This window comes from Zootoca vivipara, chromosome 12 (assembly GCF_965207765.1).
Source record: "Zootoca vivipara chromosome 12, rZooViv2.hap1.1, whole genome shotgun sequence".
In the NCBI taxonomy this organism is placed as follows: domain Eukaryota; kingdom Metazoa; phylum Chordata; class Lepidosauria; order Squamata; family Lacertidae; genus Zootoca; species Zootoca vivipara.
Window position 1 is genome coordinate 35,827,394 of NC_142595.1, and position 17,361 is coordinate 35,844,754.

Below are 17,361 nucleotides of genomic sequence, written 5' to 3' on the forward strand. Positions count from 1 at the left end.
CCAGAGGATCTCCCGCTGAGCCGGGAGGTTCTAGGCACAGCTGGGCTACTCCAGTATAATTCTCCATCCTCAGTTCAGCCAGAAATATGCTAGAGTATCTCTCCCAGTCTGCTGGCTGAACCCATCCCAGTTAAGCCAGCATAAGCCCTGAAAAGGGGACATTTTTTGGGGGGGGGTGTCATTTTCTCTAAAGTAATGCATTTCTGCATATTATTTTCACTAATGCATACATTTTTATGCACACATTACTTCGCTGGAGAACTACATTGCAAAATTCGGAGAAGCACAAATTTTGGAGGATGGCTGTGCTTTGGTTGATGCATTGTCTTGGAAACGATATGAATTATGAATGTTTGTCTTTAGATGCAAATTGAATTGGATTTATCACTCATCCCTCACGGTACCACTGCTGACATTATGCGCCTTTCAGTGCCAATTGTTGACATAGCTCTCTGTTTGGTCCTCTTCAGGTGGATGGATCCAAGGAGGCCAACTGCGAATGAATGGACTTCATATCTGTGATGTTACTAAGACTGTTTTGATGTTTATTTGCTATTTTAATGATCCACTCTTAGCTTCCTGCGCTTTTATTATTGCTATTTATTTCAAATTATTTATTGCCTTCTCTTCATTGCTCACACCCTCGCAGAGCAAGGGAGAACATTAAAACAAAACAAAATGAAGCAAAACAATATTTCGTTTAAATTCAACCTAAAAAAGACAAGACACTCACCATATACTGTTGCTGTCTGTTATGCTGTGACCTGCCCAGAGTGGTTTGGCAGTCGTTACCTCTTCCCAGGGAATTCTGGGAATTGTAGCCCTGGGAAGGAAATAGGGCTTCTCCTAACAACTCCCAGCACCCTAAACAAACTACAGCTCCCATAATTCTTGGGGGAAAGCCATGAGTATTTAAATTGGCCAACTTTTTTTAGCCAGTTTGTGACTTTAGCAGCAGTGTGATATGCAAACTTTAGCTGGGGATTCTGTTTATTGCCATGCTGTGAAAAGCTTCCCCTGTGTGTGCTCAAGCAGACTTTTTTGTCCTGGCACTTTCCTCGGGAAAACTCACATTTTGCCACCGAATTGGAGGAAATGGCAACCCATGCAAAATCTGATTTGCTCCAATTCACTGGTAAAACATGGGTTTTTCCCGGGGAAAGTGCTGGGACAAAAAGGAAAAACAAACACTCTGACACAGACCAGAAAGCCCAGACCTGTGCCTAGAAATGTGGAGCAAAGGTTTAGTGTGGATGAGCCCTAAATTGGGTAGTCTTCTGGATATTTGGCGACCTTAAAGACAGGCAATCATTTAATAACAAAACAAGAGGTTTTTACATGGATCTTTTGGAATTCATTCTAGATAAATAAGCTCATTTACTTGTTTCTATCTGACTGTTATTCAGATAATCCCTCCAACACTTTGGAGATGAAAAGAGGCTCAGTCTTGTGTACTTTCCATACCTCTGCAAGCCAATCAACACTTCCGCTGTTACAAAGTCCTGAGAGTTCATGAATAGGGTTGCCAGCTGTTAAACCAGACTGTGTGCTTTATAGCTGCGGCTTGGGCTATTTATCTACTTGCACTTTGACATGCCTTCAAACTGCTAGGTTAGCAGGAGCTGGGACCGAGCAACGGGAGCTCACCCTGTTGCGGGGATTCAAACCGCCAACCTTCTGATCGGAAAGCCTTAGGCTCTGTGGTTTAGACCACAGCGCCACCCGTGTCCTTACCCCAAAGCAAATTAGAAACAACATATTGGAAGTCATAGGGCAGCTAACTAAGTGGTAGGTGGTAACCATTGGGACTTGTAAGGTTTGTGAATAAAGAGGAAGGCAAGTATGAGGGGGACAGAGATCACTGGGGCAGTGCCCCATTTGTGCTAATGGACCAGCCTCCATTGGCCCAGTTACAAAACAGGACAGGGCTTGTGCACACTTAATAGTTATGTGGAAAAGGGAATATTAACAAAGGTAGCTTTACACGCAAGCCCCACTTGCAGATTTCCCTCGTTCAACACCGTGCTTGTTCTCTTATAATAGCAATGATGACCATCTGAGAGGTTAGGGAACTGAGTTCCAGTGAGTTCAAGCTGAAAAAGAAAAAAAGGCCCTGGTATTGGGTTACTGTTTTATTTTTATTTGGTATTTTGTAGTTTTATATCTTGATTTTATTCTGTGAACTGCCCTGAGACCCCCGGGTATAGGGCGTTATATAAATTCTAATAATAATAATAATAATAATAATAATAATAATAATAATAATAATAATACAACTGTTAAAGGTGCAAGAGTCCTGCCCTCTTTCACATCTGGCTGCACACAGATTCGCTAGCAGAAGGAACCACAAAATACAGACTGTCTCTGGTTAATAGCTGGAGAGCACATCAGTGTGTAGAACCAGGGAGCTGGCCGGTGCTATAGGAATGTCTGGAGAACAATCTCATATGATCTGACATCGGTGTGGGTGGGAGAGCGGGTGGGGTGGGGGAGAGAAACACTGCCCTCTCCCTAACCCTCCATATATGGACCCTGCCCCTGCTGGTGGGGCCTTTAGTTATGGATACCGGCAAAACAAGCTTCCCCATTGCAGTGTCCTTGTGTGACAATGCCCTGCTGCGTACCAAGAGAGCTTTCTATTTGGAGGCCTTTAGAAGAATGAGAGGAGCTGGCAGCATTATCCAAGCAGAGAATAGAAACAGCCAAGTGAGAACCCCGTTCCCCACCCCTCCATTGTTCCCAGACTGGAATGTCAATGTAACAAGAGCCCTCCCAGCTGTTAGGAGGAAGATAAACTTAGCCTGGGGGGTTGAGATGGAAAGGCAAAAGGCAGTGTGTGTATGTAATCTGGGGGGGGGGAGGCAGGCTGCTGGTGAGGACTGAGATCTCAGAGGAACAATAAACACATTGAGAAAGTGTGGCAAGACTTCTTCTGGATGAGTGTAGATGGACCTATTGCACTATGATTTTGTTGGTGGCGAAGCAACCAATGCCAATTTCACTTGTATACAGGTGGCTGGTGTCTTCACACATACCTCTCTGTCTCTGCCCAGACAAGCAAAATGCACCATAAGAGCTCAAGGACACATTCCTGCCAGGCCAAAACATTTGGGGAGAGTGTGAAGCAGGTATGGCAAAGTGGGAGGGAATGTGGTATTGGGAGAGTCTTGAGGGCTGGATTGAGAGACTTGGAGGGCCACATCTGCCCTGCTGGCCTGAGGCTCCCCACACCTGATTCACAGCCTTTGGAGTGAGATGCCCAGCAGAAACTGGTGATGAAATGGAAAGGCAGTGACCCTGTTCCAAATTGGGAGCGCATTCCAGATTGGGGGCATCATTCGGCTCAGAGGCTTCTTTCCCATAGGGCTTAGTGGCTCGTTGCGCCAGGGCCTCTCAGGGGCGCCCGAGCAAGTGGGGGAGCTGCGCGGCTTTGCCAGCAGCCTCCCCTTTCCCAGCACGCCACCAGATGGTTGGTGGGGCGCAACGAGCTACTAAGGCCTATGGCTCCTCCTCCTGCTCCGCCTCCTCTCCCTCAGCCATGGGAATCCCCTTAGCTGCCGCCCACCGAGCCGCTGTCATCTGAGGGAGCAGTGGTGGTGGAAGCGGCTCCCGAGGGGCCTCCTCTGTGTCACAGGTGCCCGTCGCCCCACCACCATGACTCCCTGGGGCACAGGCGACGGTATGGCAACCGCCTCCTGCTCCTCAGGCTGCTGGGCAGCAGTGAGAGCGCCGGCAGTGGGCTGTCGTTGTCAGGCAATGGAGGAGGAGGAGGAGGCGCCCCGGAGCCTCGCAAGCGAGCGCGGGCTTCCAGCGGTCTGGCCAGCCATGCCACGGTCACCACATCTTCTGTGGGCAGCAGCTCCCGGGGCTATGAGGTGGTCCGCAAGTTGGGCCCCAAGTTCCAAATTCTGGGAAAGGGAGGGGGCGCCGGAGGGATCTTTGCGCCACGGCTGCGGATGTGCTTGAGACGGCCCTGATTCGGCTGCTTTTCCTTCTGAATAAAAGTACTGTAGCCTACTTAAGCACACTTCTCTAAAACTGTGAATAATATAACCAGTGGTAGTTTTCTAGAAAAAGAGGTGCCGTAACTCACCATGAACACCTCCCTTGTTCTCTTACCATTGCAATGGAGCCCACTTGAGAGGTGCCAGAACTGAGTTCTGGTGAGTTCCAGCTGGGGGGAAAAACACCCTGAATATAACACGTTGTTTGGCCTTGATTCATCCCAAAGATCAGCCTTTGCCAACATGATGGACTCCAGAGTTTTTGGACTACAACTCCCATCAGACCCAGCAAGCAATGTTGGATTGTAGGGGTCCCTTTACCTTTACCTTTACTTTTAACAAGTCATTGGAGAACAAGGGAGCCATGAGCTGTGGGAGCAAAGCAAGAGACCATTTCAGACAAATTTTGGAGGAAATCATGGACGCTATCCAGCGGTTCTCAAAAACCTTGAAATAGATCACATGCCTTTAATAAACAAAACCCTCCTCCAAACAGCTTGTTTCTGCAAGCCTTTTGCTGCTACTGGATGTAACAAGAGACACTGTTCCCGAGCAGTCATTTTAAAAGCAAATAGTTTAATGGGTTTCTTGCGGTGCTGACTTCCATAAAGGTACGAGACAGTCAACATCAACCTGGAGTCATCCAGATGTTTTGGATCGAAACTCCCTCCAGCCCTGGCTAATGCATTGTAGTCCAAAACATCTGGCAAACTCTAGATTGGTATAGGAGATATGTGCAACTGTCCCCCTCTGGTTCCTACCCTTGCAGATGTGGGGTGCTTGCGTGCTGATAATTATAACCATGTGGGGAGGAAGTGAACAGAAAACATGCCTTTGAACCATCAGACATTCCCGTGAAGGCCACCTTTGGTTTCTGATACTTTTCCTTTCCAAAGAGAACTTTGTAGCCCTGGAACATCAGCTCCTTATTTAAACAGGCACAGTTCCAGGTAATTTAGAGTGACTTACGTATATTATATTAGGAAAGCACAGGTGATAACCCCACGTTTGTGTGTTCATAACCTCCTTTCCGTTCTTTCCTTTCAAGTCAGAACGTGAGTCACTTGGTCAATGTGATTGCTTTATCATTTACTTTGGTAGCTGTCTTGCTTTGCAGTATGGAAAGGAAATGTGCACTGCAGATTAGTTAGCACTGATAGAAGGGGCAAGAGTGAAGCAAGGTATTCCGAGTCCAGGGGAGGGGGGGGGTAGAATTAGATGTAAATGCTTAAAGGTTATTAGGATAAAAGAAGTAATGTTAACATTTATGGATCTTTTTGGGAAGTAGTTTTAGGCCAGGCACCCCCAAACTTCGGCCCTCCAGATATTTTGGACTACAATTCCCATCATCCCTGACCACTGGTCCTCTTAGCTAGGGATCATAGGAGTTGTAGGCCAAAACATCTGGAGGGCCGCAGTTTGGGGGTGCCTGCTTTAGGCTAAGGGGTGAAATAGAAGATAAGTGGGTGGGACATTAATTATGGGTTAGGAATAATTGATGAAATGTTGATAAGGATAATGATGAAATGCTGATAATAAAAATGTGGATAATGAAGAGGAAAGGGTTAATGAAAGAGAGGAAGATGAAAACTCATAAGATGTGGAAAATGATTTAAGATATAATATGAAAATGGCTAAAGATGAATAAAAAATGGAACCAGTGAGGGGGGAACCGAGGAAGTCTATATAATAATGTTAATGTTAAGCAATGTAGATTGTCGCTGTTGTTATTCTTTTCTTCTCCCCCCCCTTTTTATTTTTGAATTTTTTATTTCCCCCCATTCTTATAAAATAAATAAATATTATTTTTTTTTTGGGGGGGGGGGAAATATCCGTTTATTGCTTTCAGTGTTCTGGAATGAACATCAACTACAAACAACACGTGAAAACAACTTGTTCTAGGTAAAAGCTCTTTTCAATTTAGCCAGGCCACGGGCTAAAAATAAATAAATAAATAAAATAAAATAAAAATAAATCAAAATAATAAAGTTTTATGGAATTATTTTCTTCATCATTAATGCTGTGAGCCCCTACATATTAAGCTCAGGTTGTATATAAGGTAAAAGGTAAAGGACCCCTGGATGGTTAAGTCCAGTCAAAGGCAATTATGGGGTTGTGGTGCTCATCTTGTTTCAGGTTGAGGGAGTCGGCATTTGTCCAGAGACAGCTTTCCAGGTCATGTGGCCAGCGTGACTAAACTGCTTCTCGTGCAACGGGACACTGTGACGGAGTGCATGGAAACGCTGTTTACTTACACTGGCATGCTTTCAAATTGCTAGGTTGGCAGAAGCGGGGACAGAGCAACAGGAGCTCACCCCGTCATGTGGATTTGAACCACCTACATTCTGATCAGCAAGCCCAAGAGGCTCAGTGGTTTAGACCATAGTGCCACCCACACATTTATACATGTGCAAATGAAACCATATATCTTAAAGACACCACTGTCTCCACCAACCTTCATTCCAAGGAAACTGAACCCTGGGTAAATGCTGGAACTAGTGGACTCTTTCACCGATCGGAGATTGGAATAGCATGTGACAACGGTATTACATAAGTGAACATAAAACTATCACAATTAAAAACAAAGATTAAACCCACAAAAAAATTAAAACAACTGTAGGTGACTACATGACATGTCTGGGTAGGTTTACCAATGCTATATACTGCTATATTCTACTCCTGAAATCCTGAGCCACATAGAGAGATTGCATACCCTTCAACATTTCTTTGATGAAAACAGGGATGTCCTAAGCAAAAGTGGCTCAAAAATCAAAGGGATCAAATCAGAAACTGGGATGGCTTCTGTAAATCTGGGACTGTCCCTGGAAAACAGAGAAAATTGGAGGGTCTGAGATTATTATTTAGAGCTGCAAGCTTATAGGAAGTGGCAAACTGCACCCAATCTGGTTGGATCTTGTACCCCTCCTTCAACTCCCCTTCCAGCCAAACTGTTTTCTTTGTCACACAACTGGGCAACTTTCCTGGCTTATCCCTCCGGTCTGTTTGTCTACCTATCACTCTCTCTTTCTTCAGCACTTGCTCTTGGCTTTAGCCCAGCTAGCTTCTGCTTTGGTACCTCTTCACCAGATGTCTCACACACGAGCATCCTGTTCTACTAGACTAGAGCTTCGGGCTCCCACGGTAAGTGGAAGCTGGGAAACAGAATCTCTTCTCGGCAGGTATTTTTAATCAGAGGTCTTGGAATTCAGGACCATGGACAGCTCCCCCTGGGCTGGCTGAATTCTTCCTATATTACTTGCAGAGAGGTGATGCCTCAGCAAGAGCTGAGGACACATGACAGCAGGGGTGCCAACTTGAATAAAATATTGGGGGGACCCAGGTAAGCCCGCCCTGCATAATTGATCACATGACACTGTGCATGCTCACCATTTGAATGGCAATGTCCATTAACTTTGGGAGGCCCCTTAGATATTTTATTGGGGCCCCTGAAGACTCCTCGGCCCCTAGGAGTAAGACTCCTATGCATGATAGGATATAGACTGGCAAGGCCTGTGCTGTAATTGCCCCCCACCACACCCCTTGAAGAAGCTGACTGTGCTGAGTCTGAGGAAGGTGGGAAAGGTCATATTCTTACACTGGGAGTGCCCAGGAAGAAGTGGTTAGGATTCCCCTATGAGTACGGCAGCATGTATTTCTTCCACATCCCTATGTTTGGCAGGATAATATGTTCGGCAGGATAATATGACTGAGTAGCTTTGGGTGTAATGGCACTGGGTGTATGGACCCAATCCTCTTCGTTTCCACGTCTTCCTTTCTATCTCATTATGTTGAATCACTCTCACACTCCTCATTTTTTTCTCTGCCTTTGAGAAGGACTGATTTGCATGCAGAAGGTCTTTCAGTCCCTGGTATGTCCAGGAAGAGTTGTGTACCCCTGCCATTGTACCACTATGTACCATTGAAAGTCATGGCAGATTCCTATCTTCCTAGAATGGACCTTTTCCTCAATTGTGGGTTGCTCTCCCCAGGGAGACTCACCTGTCACCTTAATTACATATCTTTAGGCACCAGGCAAAAACATTTCTCTATAACCAGGCCTTTGGCTGGTTAAACACATTATGGCCTATTTAACGTGTTTGTGGAGGACTACGAGACATCATAACAAACAATCCCAAGCAATTATATAAATCCTGTGTTCAGATTGTAAAATACACTGTTTGAACAGGAGGACTTCTTGTCTTTGCTCCAATTGCAGGCAGAAAACAAGTGGCCAGAGGGCCTCAGGCAGTTCTGAAGTCGGATGTATGTACATGGTGTGCAAAATGGCCATTTATGATTGCTGAATTATGATCTGCAAGGGTTTCTGCATGGGTTTTATGACAGGTCTGCAGAAAAGCAGTAAATTCCTTGTGAAAATCTTGTTAAAATGTCAGCATTTTATTACCTGTGGCTCTTCCTTATTCTTACTCAGACAGGGCAAGTCCCACAGGAGGGGTGCAATGCTACATGGAGGCAGATAAAACCCGATGTACTTTTTTCTGGAGTCCTGCCCACATTTCTCAGAATACCTCTGGAGACTGGCTGCAACTTCAAGCACCAAGTTAATTTTTCCCTGTGACCAGGTGAGCAGGAGTGCAGGGGGAACTCTTTTCTGACTCTGTTTGTGTGTGTCTCTTTGTGTGTGCATGAGAGAGGGGAAGCAAAACACATGCAAGAAGCATGACTAGATGGTGGAGAGATGGAACAGTGGAGGGAATGGAGAAGCAAAGGTTACTCACCTCTCCCCACCATGAGCAACAGAACATGGGAAAGGTGGATTCTTTGCTGGGATACAACCTGATATCAAGGTGCTATGAAGCAAATAAACTTTTGTGGATTAGTCAGCAGTTCCCAAGGAAACAGAGAGGATTTCTTCATTTATTTCCAGGAGCTGCCAACATCACAAAAGTAGAAATGACCATTATGGACAAAGAAAAAGAAACGGGAAATGACTGCTCACGGAACAATGACAGTGTTACAACCTGGGATAATCATAAAGGGTATCTGGCTCTTTATAAATCTCCCGTTGCTTCAGTGACCAAAGCAGAGGACTTTAACTTAGATGGACATCTAGGAAATTTTGACTCCTGGGAATTGAACTGTTTTGCTATATACCTGAATGTGGTCAAAAGTGGCAGAATATTATCTTAAGAACAAAGAAGTGAGAAGACAGGAGGCCTTCCTTTTGGGGCATTTGCAGTTAAGAATGTCTTTGGTTATGCAAATACATTAAAAAATCTAGACAGAAAGACTAATTTCAGATAATTAGCAACAATTAATTTAGAAATTAAGTTGATGTAAAAATGCAAAATTTCCAAAAACAAGGTGAGACTACATATGTGAAGAAATGGGAGAAGGATTTGCACAGTGCAAAGGGTGGGTTTACTTTAAGTATCCTTCTAGGCATTTGTGCAGTGGCTTTCAGGCGTATTAATTCAGTCTGGAACTTGATACACATTTACCTGGGAGTAAGTTCCACTGAAGTTATGGGCATGTATAGCATAAAGGGTCACAGTGCCATCTAAGTCATGACTGACGTATAACAGTGATTATGCATGTTGATCTTACCTGTCTTTTCACCCCACTTTGCTCTTCTTTTAGGTGTTTCTATTGTGCAGCTATGGATCTCCCCCAAAGATGTTCCTTCAGTCAACCTTACCTCTTATTCTTCCTCTACTTCTTTGGCTTCCTGTCCCTCTCTACATTCTTGCACCTATATGACAAGATGCCATATCAGCGGTGGAGGGTCAACTTGAAGAATGCATCTAATTTCCCAGGGATGGGACATCCTGCTTCCCTCACCACCACCACTTCTTCTCGGTCATACTATAACATAACCACCACTTCTTCCAGCTCTTCCTCTAAGATCATGGATAGTGGTATATGGACAGTGAACTCCAGTGGCCGTTTGGGAAACCAGATGGGGGAATATGCCACCCTCTATGCCTTAGCCAAGATGAATGGACATCAAGCCTACATCTATCCCGCCATGCACCAGTACCTGTCACCAATATTCCGGATCACTTTGCCTGTGATCAATGCTGAAGTGGCCAAAAAGATCCACTGGAGGAACTTTGGTCTCCATGATTGGATGTCAGAGAATTATAAACACATCAAAGGCAAGTACGTCCGGCTGACGGGCTACCCATGTTCTTACACTTTTTATCACCATATCCGCCAAGAGATAATTCAGCAGTTCTCCTTCCATGATCACATCAAGGAAGAAGCCAATCAATATCTTCAGGAGCTAAGGGGGCAGCGCCAGGAGGTGACATATGTTGGTGTGCATGTCCGCAGAGGGGATTATGTCTATGTGATGCCCAAGATCTGGAAAGGTGTGGTGGCTGACAGGGGCTATTTGGAGAAAGCCATGAACTATTTCAGAGAGAAGTACCCCAATCCCATCTTTGTGGTGACCAGCAATGGGTTGGAGTGGTGCAAGGAAAACATCAATGCCTCCAGAAGGGATGTTTATTTTTCTGGGGATGGGCGGGAGTCCTCTCCAGGGAGGGATTTTGCTCTCCTTGCTCATTGCAACCACACAATAATGACGATTGGCACTTTTGGCATCTGGGCCGGCTACCTGGCTGGTGGGGAGACTGTCTACTTGGCCAACTACACCCTCCCAGACTCTCCCTTCCTTAAGGTCTTCAAGCCCTCAGCAGCATTTTTGCCTGAATGGATTGGGATTCCAGCGGACCTTTCCCCTCTGCTGCCCAAGAAACCTTCCCAAGTCCAGAAGCCAGAAGCTTGAGCAGATAGTTGCTGATTCAGGTCAAATTAGATACTGTTGGAAGGACTTGTCTGGGCACTGATTCCACAAAGCATGTATGTGAGAGTGGTCACCAGTACTCCTGACAAGAGGGCTCAAAAACCTAGCTTGGTCAAACACATTGATTCCACCTCTTTTAGACCTCACTTTGCAGTAAGGTGAAGGGGTTGGGACATAACCATATTCTAAGGCCTTACACCACCAAGCCCTTAGCAGCAATATGTACACAGGAACAATGGACATAACTGCACTTTCAAGAGGCTTCCTCTCGTACTAAAGAACATTGGGAACTTTAGCTCTGTAAGTGGGCATATTGAGCCCAGGATCATCTACTCTGCAGACTGTCCGTGGGTCTGCAACGTTTCAGGTCAGAGAAAAGTCTGCCTCCGCACTAATCCAAGATGTGTTTTATCTGGGAATGCAATGGATTGAACATTGGAATTCCTTCATGCACAATATTTGCTCTAGTGTTGAGAATGATGAACAGGGATGGGGCTCTGTGGAAAAGGCAGAGTGGGAAATACAAGTCTAGCTTGGGTCGTCCCCGTCCCCCCCCCATCTGACCTCTTTCCTCACCATGATACCCCAAGGTCCAGAACAGGGGTAGCCATTATGTTGGCTTCCAGATGTTCTCAGACTCCAAGTCCCATCATCCTTGGCCATTGGCTATGCTGGTCAGAGCTGAAGGGAGTTGGAATGTTGGCAACACCTGCTCTAGACATTCCTGCATCCCACCCTCAACTGCTTTCACTATCAACTCACTGCAACTTGCTCCCTTAAAAAGCAGCATGTCCTTAGTTCTTAAAGGCACAGAACCACTATCCGATTTATTTATTTTTAAAGGATGTATTGCCATTCAGCACCACTCACTCTCAGTCCAAATATATCACTATGGGCAGGTGTTCCCTCCCATCTCTCTCCTGGCAAGAAATATCTTTTGATGCATATATTTGTATTTTCCTGGAGCTGCTGCCCAGCTGACTTGGTTACCATATGCAGGTTGCTCCTCCCCACTGTTGTTTTGAATGCAATTGAGCCATAGTATATATCAATGGGACGCGGGTGGCGCTGTGGGTTAAACCGCTGAGCCTAGGGCTTGCCGATCAAAAGGTCGGTGGTTTGAATCCCCGCAATGGGGTGAGTTCCCGTTGTTCGGTCCCAGCTCCTGCCAACCTAGCAGTTCGAAAGCACGTCAAAGTGCAAGTAGATAAATAGGTACCGCTACAGCGGGAAGGTAAACGGCATTTCCGTGTGCTGCTCTGGTTCGCCAGAAGCAGCTTAGTTATGCTGGCCACATGACCTGGAAGCTGTACGCCGGCTCCCTCGGTCAGTAAAGTGAGATGAGCGCCGCAACCCCAGAGTCGTCTGCAACTGGACCTATTGGTCAGGGGTCCCTTTACCTTTACCTTATATATCAATGGTTTCCAAATCTTTCAGGCCACATATGCCCCACCTCCCACCCCAGTTCCAGAAACTCATCCCCAGTGCCCCCTACCCTGTCCTTTAAAAAGCATGATTCAGAATAGTGGTTTGCACAACTTGGAATTATTATTATTTATCATCACCATCATCATCATCATTAATTTTTGCCGCCCATGTGGCTGGGTTTCTCCAGGAAGAGAACAACACAATAAAACTAAAAAACCCAGTTAATTGCACATTTACTCACAATCAAATGGAAACTATTTAGTTTAATTAATTCAACAAAACTGGTGGATTTCATTCACTGAAACCAGATATTGCATGAAAAGTACTTTTATGCATTCATATTAATGAAACAATAAAGGTGAAGGAAATTCATAGCACGCTATATGTCTATATATCTACTTACGAAACATGCCCACAGAGCTGAACCACCCATGAGGCAAGGAGAAGCGGCCACCTTGCGTGGCAGGATACACAGGGGGCAGCAGATCCAGCCTACAAGAAATGCATCATCACCACCTGCTGCTGCCATCACAGAGATAAGAACGGCTTCAGCACCCTCCTTGGAGGCTGGATTTGTAGCCTCCTCAGCCGCCCCCCCCCCATGGCGACTGTACTGCAGCCTCTCAGCAAATAGGATGTGCTGCTACTCTCCTCCCATCCCTAGGGAGGAAAAAGCTGGAGCTGTTCTCTGGGGTCTTCTGGAGTCTGCACCTCCCTGACATGATTCAGAGTAGCCCATCGCAAACCCTCCAAGTGTTTCCAGAGAAACCCCTAATTCAGAGAAGCCGTCCCGGTTTCTGATTTGATCCTGGAATGTCCCACTTTTCCTTAGGGTGTCCTGTTTTCATTGGATAAATGTTGGAGGGTATGGAATTATCCGACCCCACGAGCCATCTGAAGGCAATTCTGTATAGGGAAGGTTTTTTTATGTTTAATGTTTTTTTTATGTTTTTATATATGTTGGAAGCTGCCTAGAGTGGCTGGGGCAACCCAGTAAGATGTATGGGGTATAAATAGTAACATTATCATTGTGGAATGGGACAACCCTTTTTTCCTTGGAGAAATGTTGGAGGGTATGCCATCCCCCCGCCTTGATTTTTATTTCCACTTCAACCATTGCATAAAGTTGATTTGATCCATCACCTTGTTTCTGATAATAGATATTCACTCCTCCCTTGTTCCCAGTGTAGATCTTTGATCATCTCCCCTCTACCCCCCCCTCCCCGGCAGGGGAGATGCCGTTTTGTGGTTTGCCTGAAGTGCGAAAATGTCTTTGGCTGGTATGGTAATACTGATAGAGAATGTTAATAACAAAAGCCTATTTCAGATAGCCTGAACCTGATTTTGAATTTTGGAAAGTATGTGTTTGGAATCGTGGAGGGAAGAAGCGAGCCTGGTCTAAAAACCAAAGAAGAAAGAATCTGAGGCGCCACCAGGCTGCCAAGATCATTGGACTTTACATGTAGCTCATCATCAAATCCCATGTGTGGCTGTCTCCTGGGACAACCTTGCTGGAACAGGGTTTGCAGGCAGAGGGCGATCTATGCTCCTGTAAGACATATAGTCTCTATACACTAAGTTCTAGCAGAACTATCCGTTGCACCGTCCTACTTTGTGTAATAACATTTCAGATTTGTCAAAGTGTTTTATACTATTTCATATTCACAGGCACCCTGGTGTGATGGGAACACCCCCTCCCCCAATCCGATGTCAAGGAAATAAACACCTATCCGACTTTTAGAAGACATCTGAAGGCAGCCCTGTTTAGGGAAGTTTTAAATGTTTGATGTTTTATCATATTCTTAATATTCTGTTGTGAGCCACCCAGAGTGGCTGGGGAAACCCAGCCAGGTGGGCGGGGTATAAATAATAAATTGTTTTTATTATTATGTCAAGATGGATATCATTCACTGAAAATGTAACAAAGATATGTACCCAATGCGATACAATGAGCAGAGAGGAAGAGCTTTAAATTGCCTCCAGATTTTCTTGTGGTGGTGCAACAGAGACAGACTTGGTGAAGCAGATTACTTCCTATGCCAAGGTCAGCTGCAAACATACTGGCTTAATTACACAGGAGCCAACTCCTAGGGGCCGTGGGGGCTTTGGCCCACACAATAAAATATTTGAGGGAACTGGGCCCCCACAAAGTTGAAGGGCATTGCAATTCAAATGGAGTGTGTGCGCTTCGTCATGTGATCAATTGTGTGGGGCAGGACTTACCTGGGCCCCCACAATATTTTATTCAAGTTGGCACCCCTGCTTCACTCAATTTACAACACAACTTAAAAACAATTCAAATTTCTCTTTAGACTTGTGGTTGTCCAGGTCCCGATTCATATGATATCCAAAAATATGCTGAGGCGTTTGAAGCCATATTCTGAGCCCTGGTTGAAAATCCTGGCGTTAAAGCTGATGAACTTATGTCTAAGCTCTACCCGACACCAAGAAGGCAACAAGAATGGGGGCCTCAAGTGGGGAAATCCGCTTCCGACGTGCTTTCATGGCATAGTGTGCATGCACAGTTAGAGCACCTTTTGAATTTGGTTGTGCTGTAGCTTGACCTGTCCTGCACCTGGTAGTCAAGGGGAAGACAGCGATGGATTTTTAAACCATATATCCGGACTCACAACTGTTAGCTGTGAGCACCAATCAACAGGTGAAGTTCAGCTTCAGAGATTTTGAAGTAATTCTTCTTTTATTTTAATAATCTAAACATATATAACTATAATATACAGACTGTGTGAGTTTCAGTATCATCTTTACCTCAGAACACTCTCCAGAACTGACAGTTAGGAATAACAGTTACCAAGGAAGGCTCCTCCCCCTTCTCTCTCCACTGAGTCAGGAGACTGACAGATAAGGAGGGATGAAAATACTAACAACCTCCCCCTTTTCATTCCGAACTTTATGACAATCTAACACAGGCACCCCCAAACTTCGGCCCTCCAGATGTTTTGGACTACAATTCCCACCATCCCTGACCACTGGTCCTGTTAGCTAGGGATCATGGGAGTTGTAGGCCAAAACATCTGGAGGGCTGAAGTTTGGGGATGCTTGATCTAACACAATTGTAACTTCTTTACATATACTGTATACCAAGTTGTTCCTTATTAACAGCTTTGGTCAAAACATCTGCTGGAATTTCATTTCCTGGCATATATGAAACTTTCACAACTCCATTTTTAATACACTCTCTAACCCGGTGCAATTTAATTTGCAAATGCTTCGTTCTCTGTATCCTTCTGAGTGGATTAACTCTATGCAGGCTTTGTTGTCCTGATAAACCTTAATTGGACAAGAAACTTTCACTCTCACATCCTGACCATAGCTGCCAAGCCTCCCGTTTTCCCTGGGAAAACCCCTTTTTTACTTACCTTTTCCCGGTGGTCCCCCGTATCGCTTCATCTCCCGTTTTTCTCCGTTATTTTCTCCTGCCGGCGGCCATTTTTTTCTTTCCGATTTGCCCTTCTTTGGGCACCAAAAATGGCCGCCGCCAGCTTCAAAAGCCGCACCTACGCATGTCCGGAAGTGCATAGACGTAACTTCCGGTGTTGGTGGCGGCCATTTTGTGCCCATAGATGGGCGGAGTGACACCGGAAGTTGCGTCGGCGGACTTCCTGACATGCGTACAAGCGACTTTCGAAGCCGGTGGCAGCCATTTTGGGTGCCCATGGAAGGGCAAAGCGACACCGGAAGTTACATTGACGCAACTTCCGGTGTCAAATGGCTGCCGGTCCCGAATTCTGCAGTCCGGAACTTGGAAGGTAAGATCCTGACACAGTTGTTGCAACCACTCTACATCCATGAGTGAAAGAGTTAAAGCATTAAGTTCAGCTTCACATGAACTCATGCTCACTGTTGCTTGCTTCTTGCAAGACCAATCAAACAAACCTTGATTGTATAAGTAACAAACACCTGATGAACTCTTGCCGTCTGTTGTATCACTGCCAAAACTGGCGTCTACATAGATTTCTAGGCCTCCAGACTTTTGACCAGTAAGTCTTAACCGGTAATGTACACTACCCTTCAAGTACCTAACAATGCGTTTCAGTTCCTTAAAATCTTGCACTGTTGGATTATTAATGCATCTGCTAAGTATATTCACAGCAACGGCGATGTCTGGTCTGGTATACCTTGCTACAAAACTGAGCTTGCCTAACACACTTCTAAACAATGTGGTGTCAGAAAAAGCTTCAGCATTTGTATCATGTTGATAACCTGTTACCATGGGAGTGTCTACAGCGTTTGCGTCAGTTAGATTCAACTTTCCAATCAAATCATTGATTTTACGAGTTTGGTGCAGCAAAATGTCACCTTTCTCATTTCTCTCAACCTCTAGAGATAGTTATTTACTTCTCCTAAATCTTTCATTTCGAAATGCTTGTGAAATTTTGAAAGTGTGTTTCTGTAGATGTTTATATCCTTCCAGAAAAACAAAATATCATCAACATAACACACACAATACAGTTTCTGTTGATTACACCCTTTCACAAATACACAAGAATTTGCTTTTCCTTGTTGAAAACCTAATGAAAATAGTACATCAGTCAGTTTAGTGTGGCAGCAACAAGCACTTTGTTTTAGACCAGGCATCCCCAAACTTTGCAAATTAAATTGCACCGGGTTAGAGAGCGTATTAAAAATGGAGTTGTGAAAGTTTCATATATGCCAGGAAATGAAATTCCAGCAGATGTTTTGACCAAAGCTGTTAATAAGGAACAACTTGGTATATATGTAAAGAAGTTACAATTGTGTTAGATCAAGCATCCCCAAACTTCGGCCCTCCAGATGTTTTGGCCTACAACTCCCATGAGCCCTAGCTAACAGGACCAGTGGTCAGGGATGATGGGAATTGTAGTCCAAAACATCTGGAGGGCCGAAGTTTGAGGGTGCCTGTTTTAGACCATATAGACCATTTTTTAAACTTGCATACCACCCCCTTTTTTATTTGTATGCCATCTGGTGGTAGCAGATAAATACTCTCATCAAGAACATCGTATAAAAACCTCATGATGAGAAATAGTCATGCCTTCTTCAGCAGCAATTTTCATCAACAGTCTGATGCTTTCAAATTTTGCTGTGGGTGAGTACGTCTCATGGTCAGGAACTTGAGAACTTGAGAAAAACCACGTGCTACTAATCTAGCTTTATGTC

General features: G+C 45.0%; 1 protein-coding gene across 1 annotated transcript; it reads left to right on the forward strand.

Annotated features, from left to right (window-relative positions):
- Window positions 1-9,624: 9,624 nt before the first annotated feature.
- On the forward strand, window positions 9,625-10,758 carry LOC118095493 (galactoside alpha-(1,2)-fucosyltransferase 2-like). Its single transcript, XM_035136743.3, has one exon. It carries the CDS (start codon window positions 9,625-9,627, stop codon window positions 10,756-10,758), a length of 1,134 nt encoding a protein of 377 aa, XP_034992634.3.
- The last annotated feature ends 6,603 nt before the right edge of the window (window positions 10,759-17,361 follow it).

Coding starts and splice junctions, on each gene's coding strand:
- LOC118095493 (XM_035136743.3), top strand. CDS start 9,625: ATGGATCTCCCCCAAAGATGTTCCTTCAGTCAACCTTACCTCTTATTC.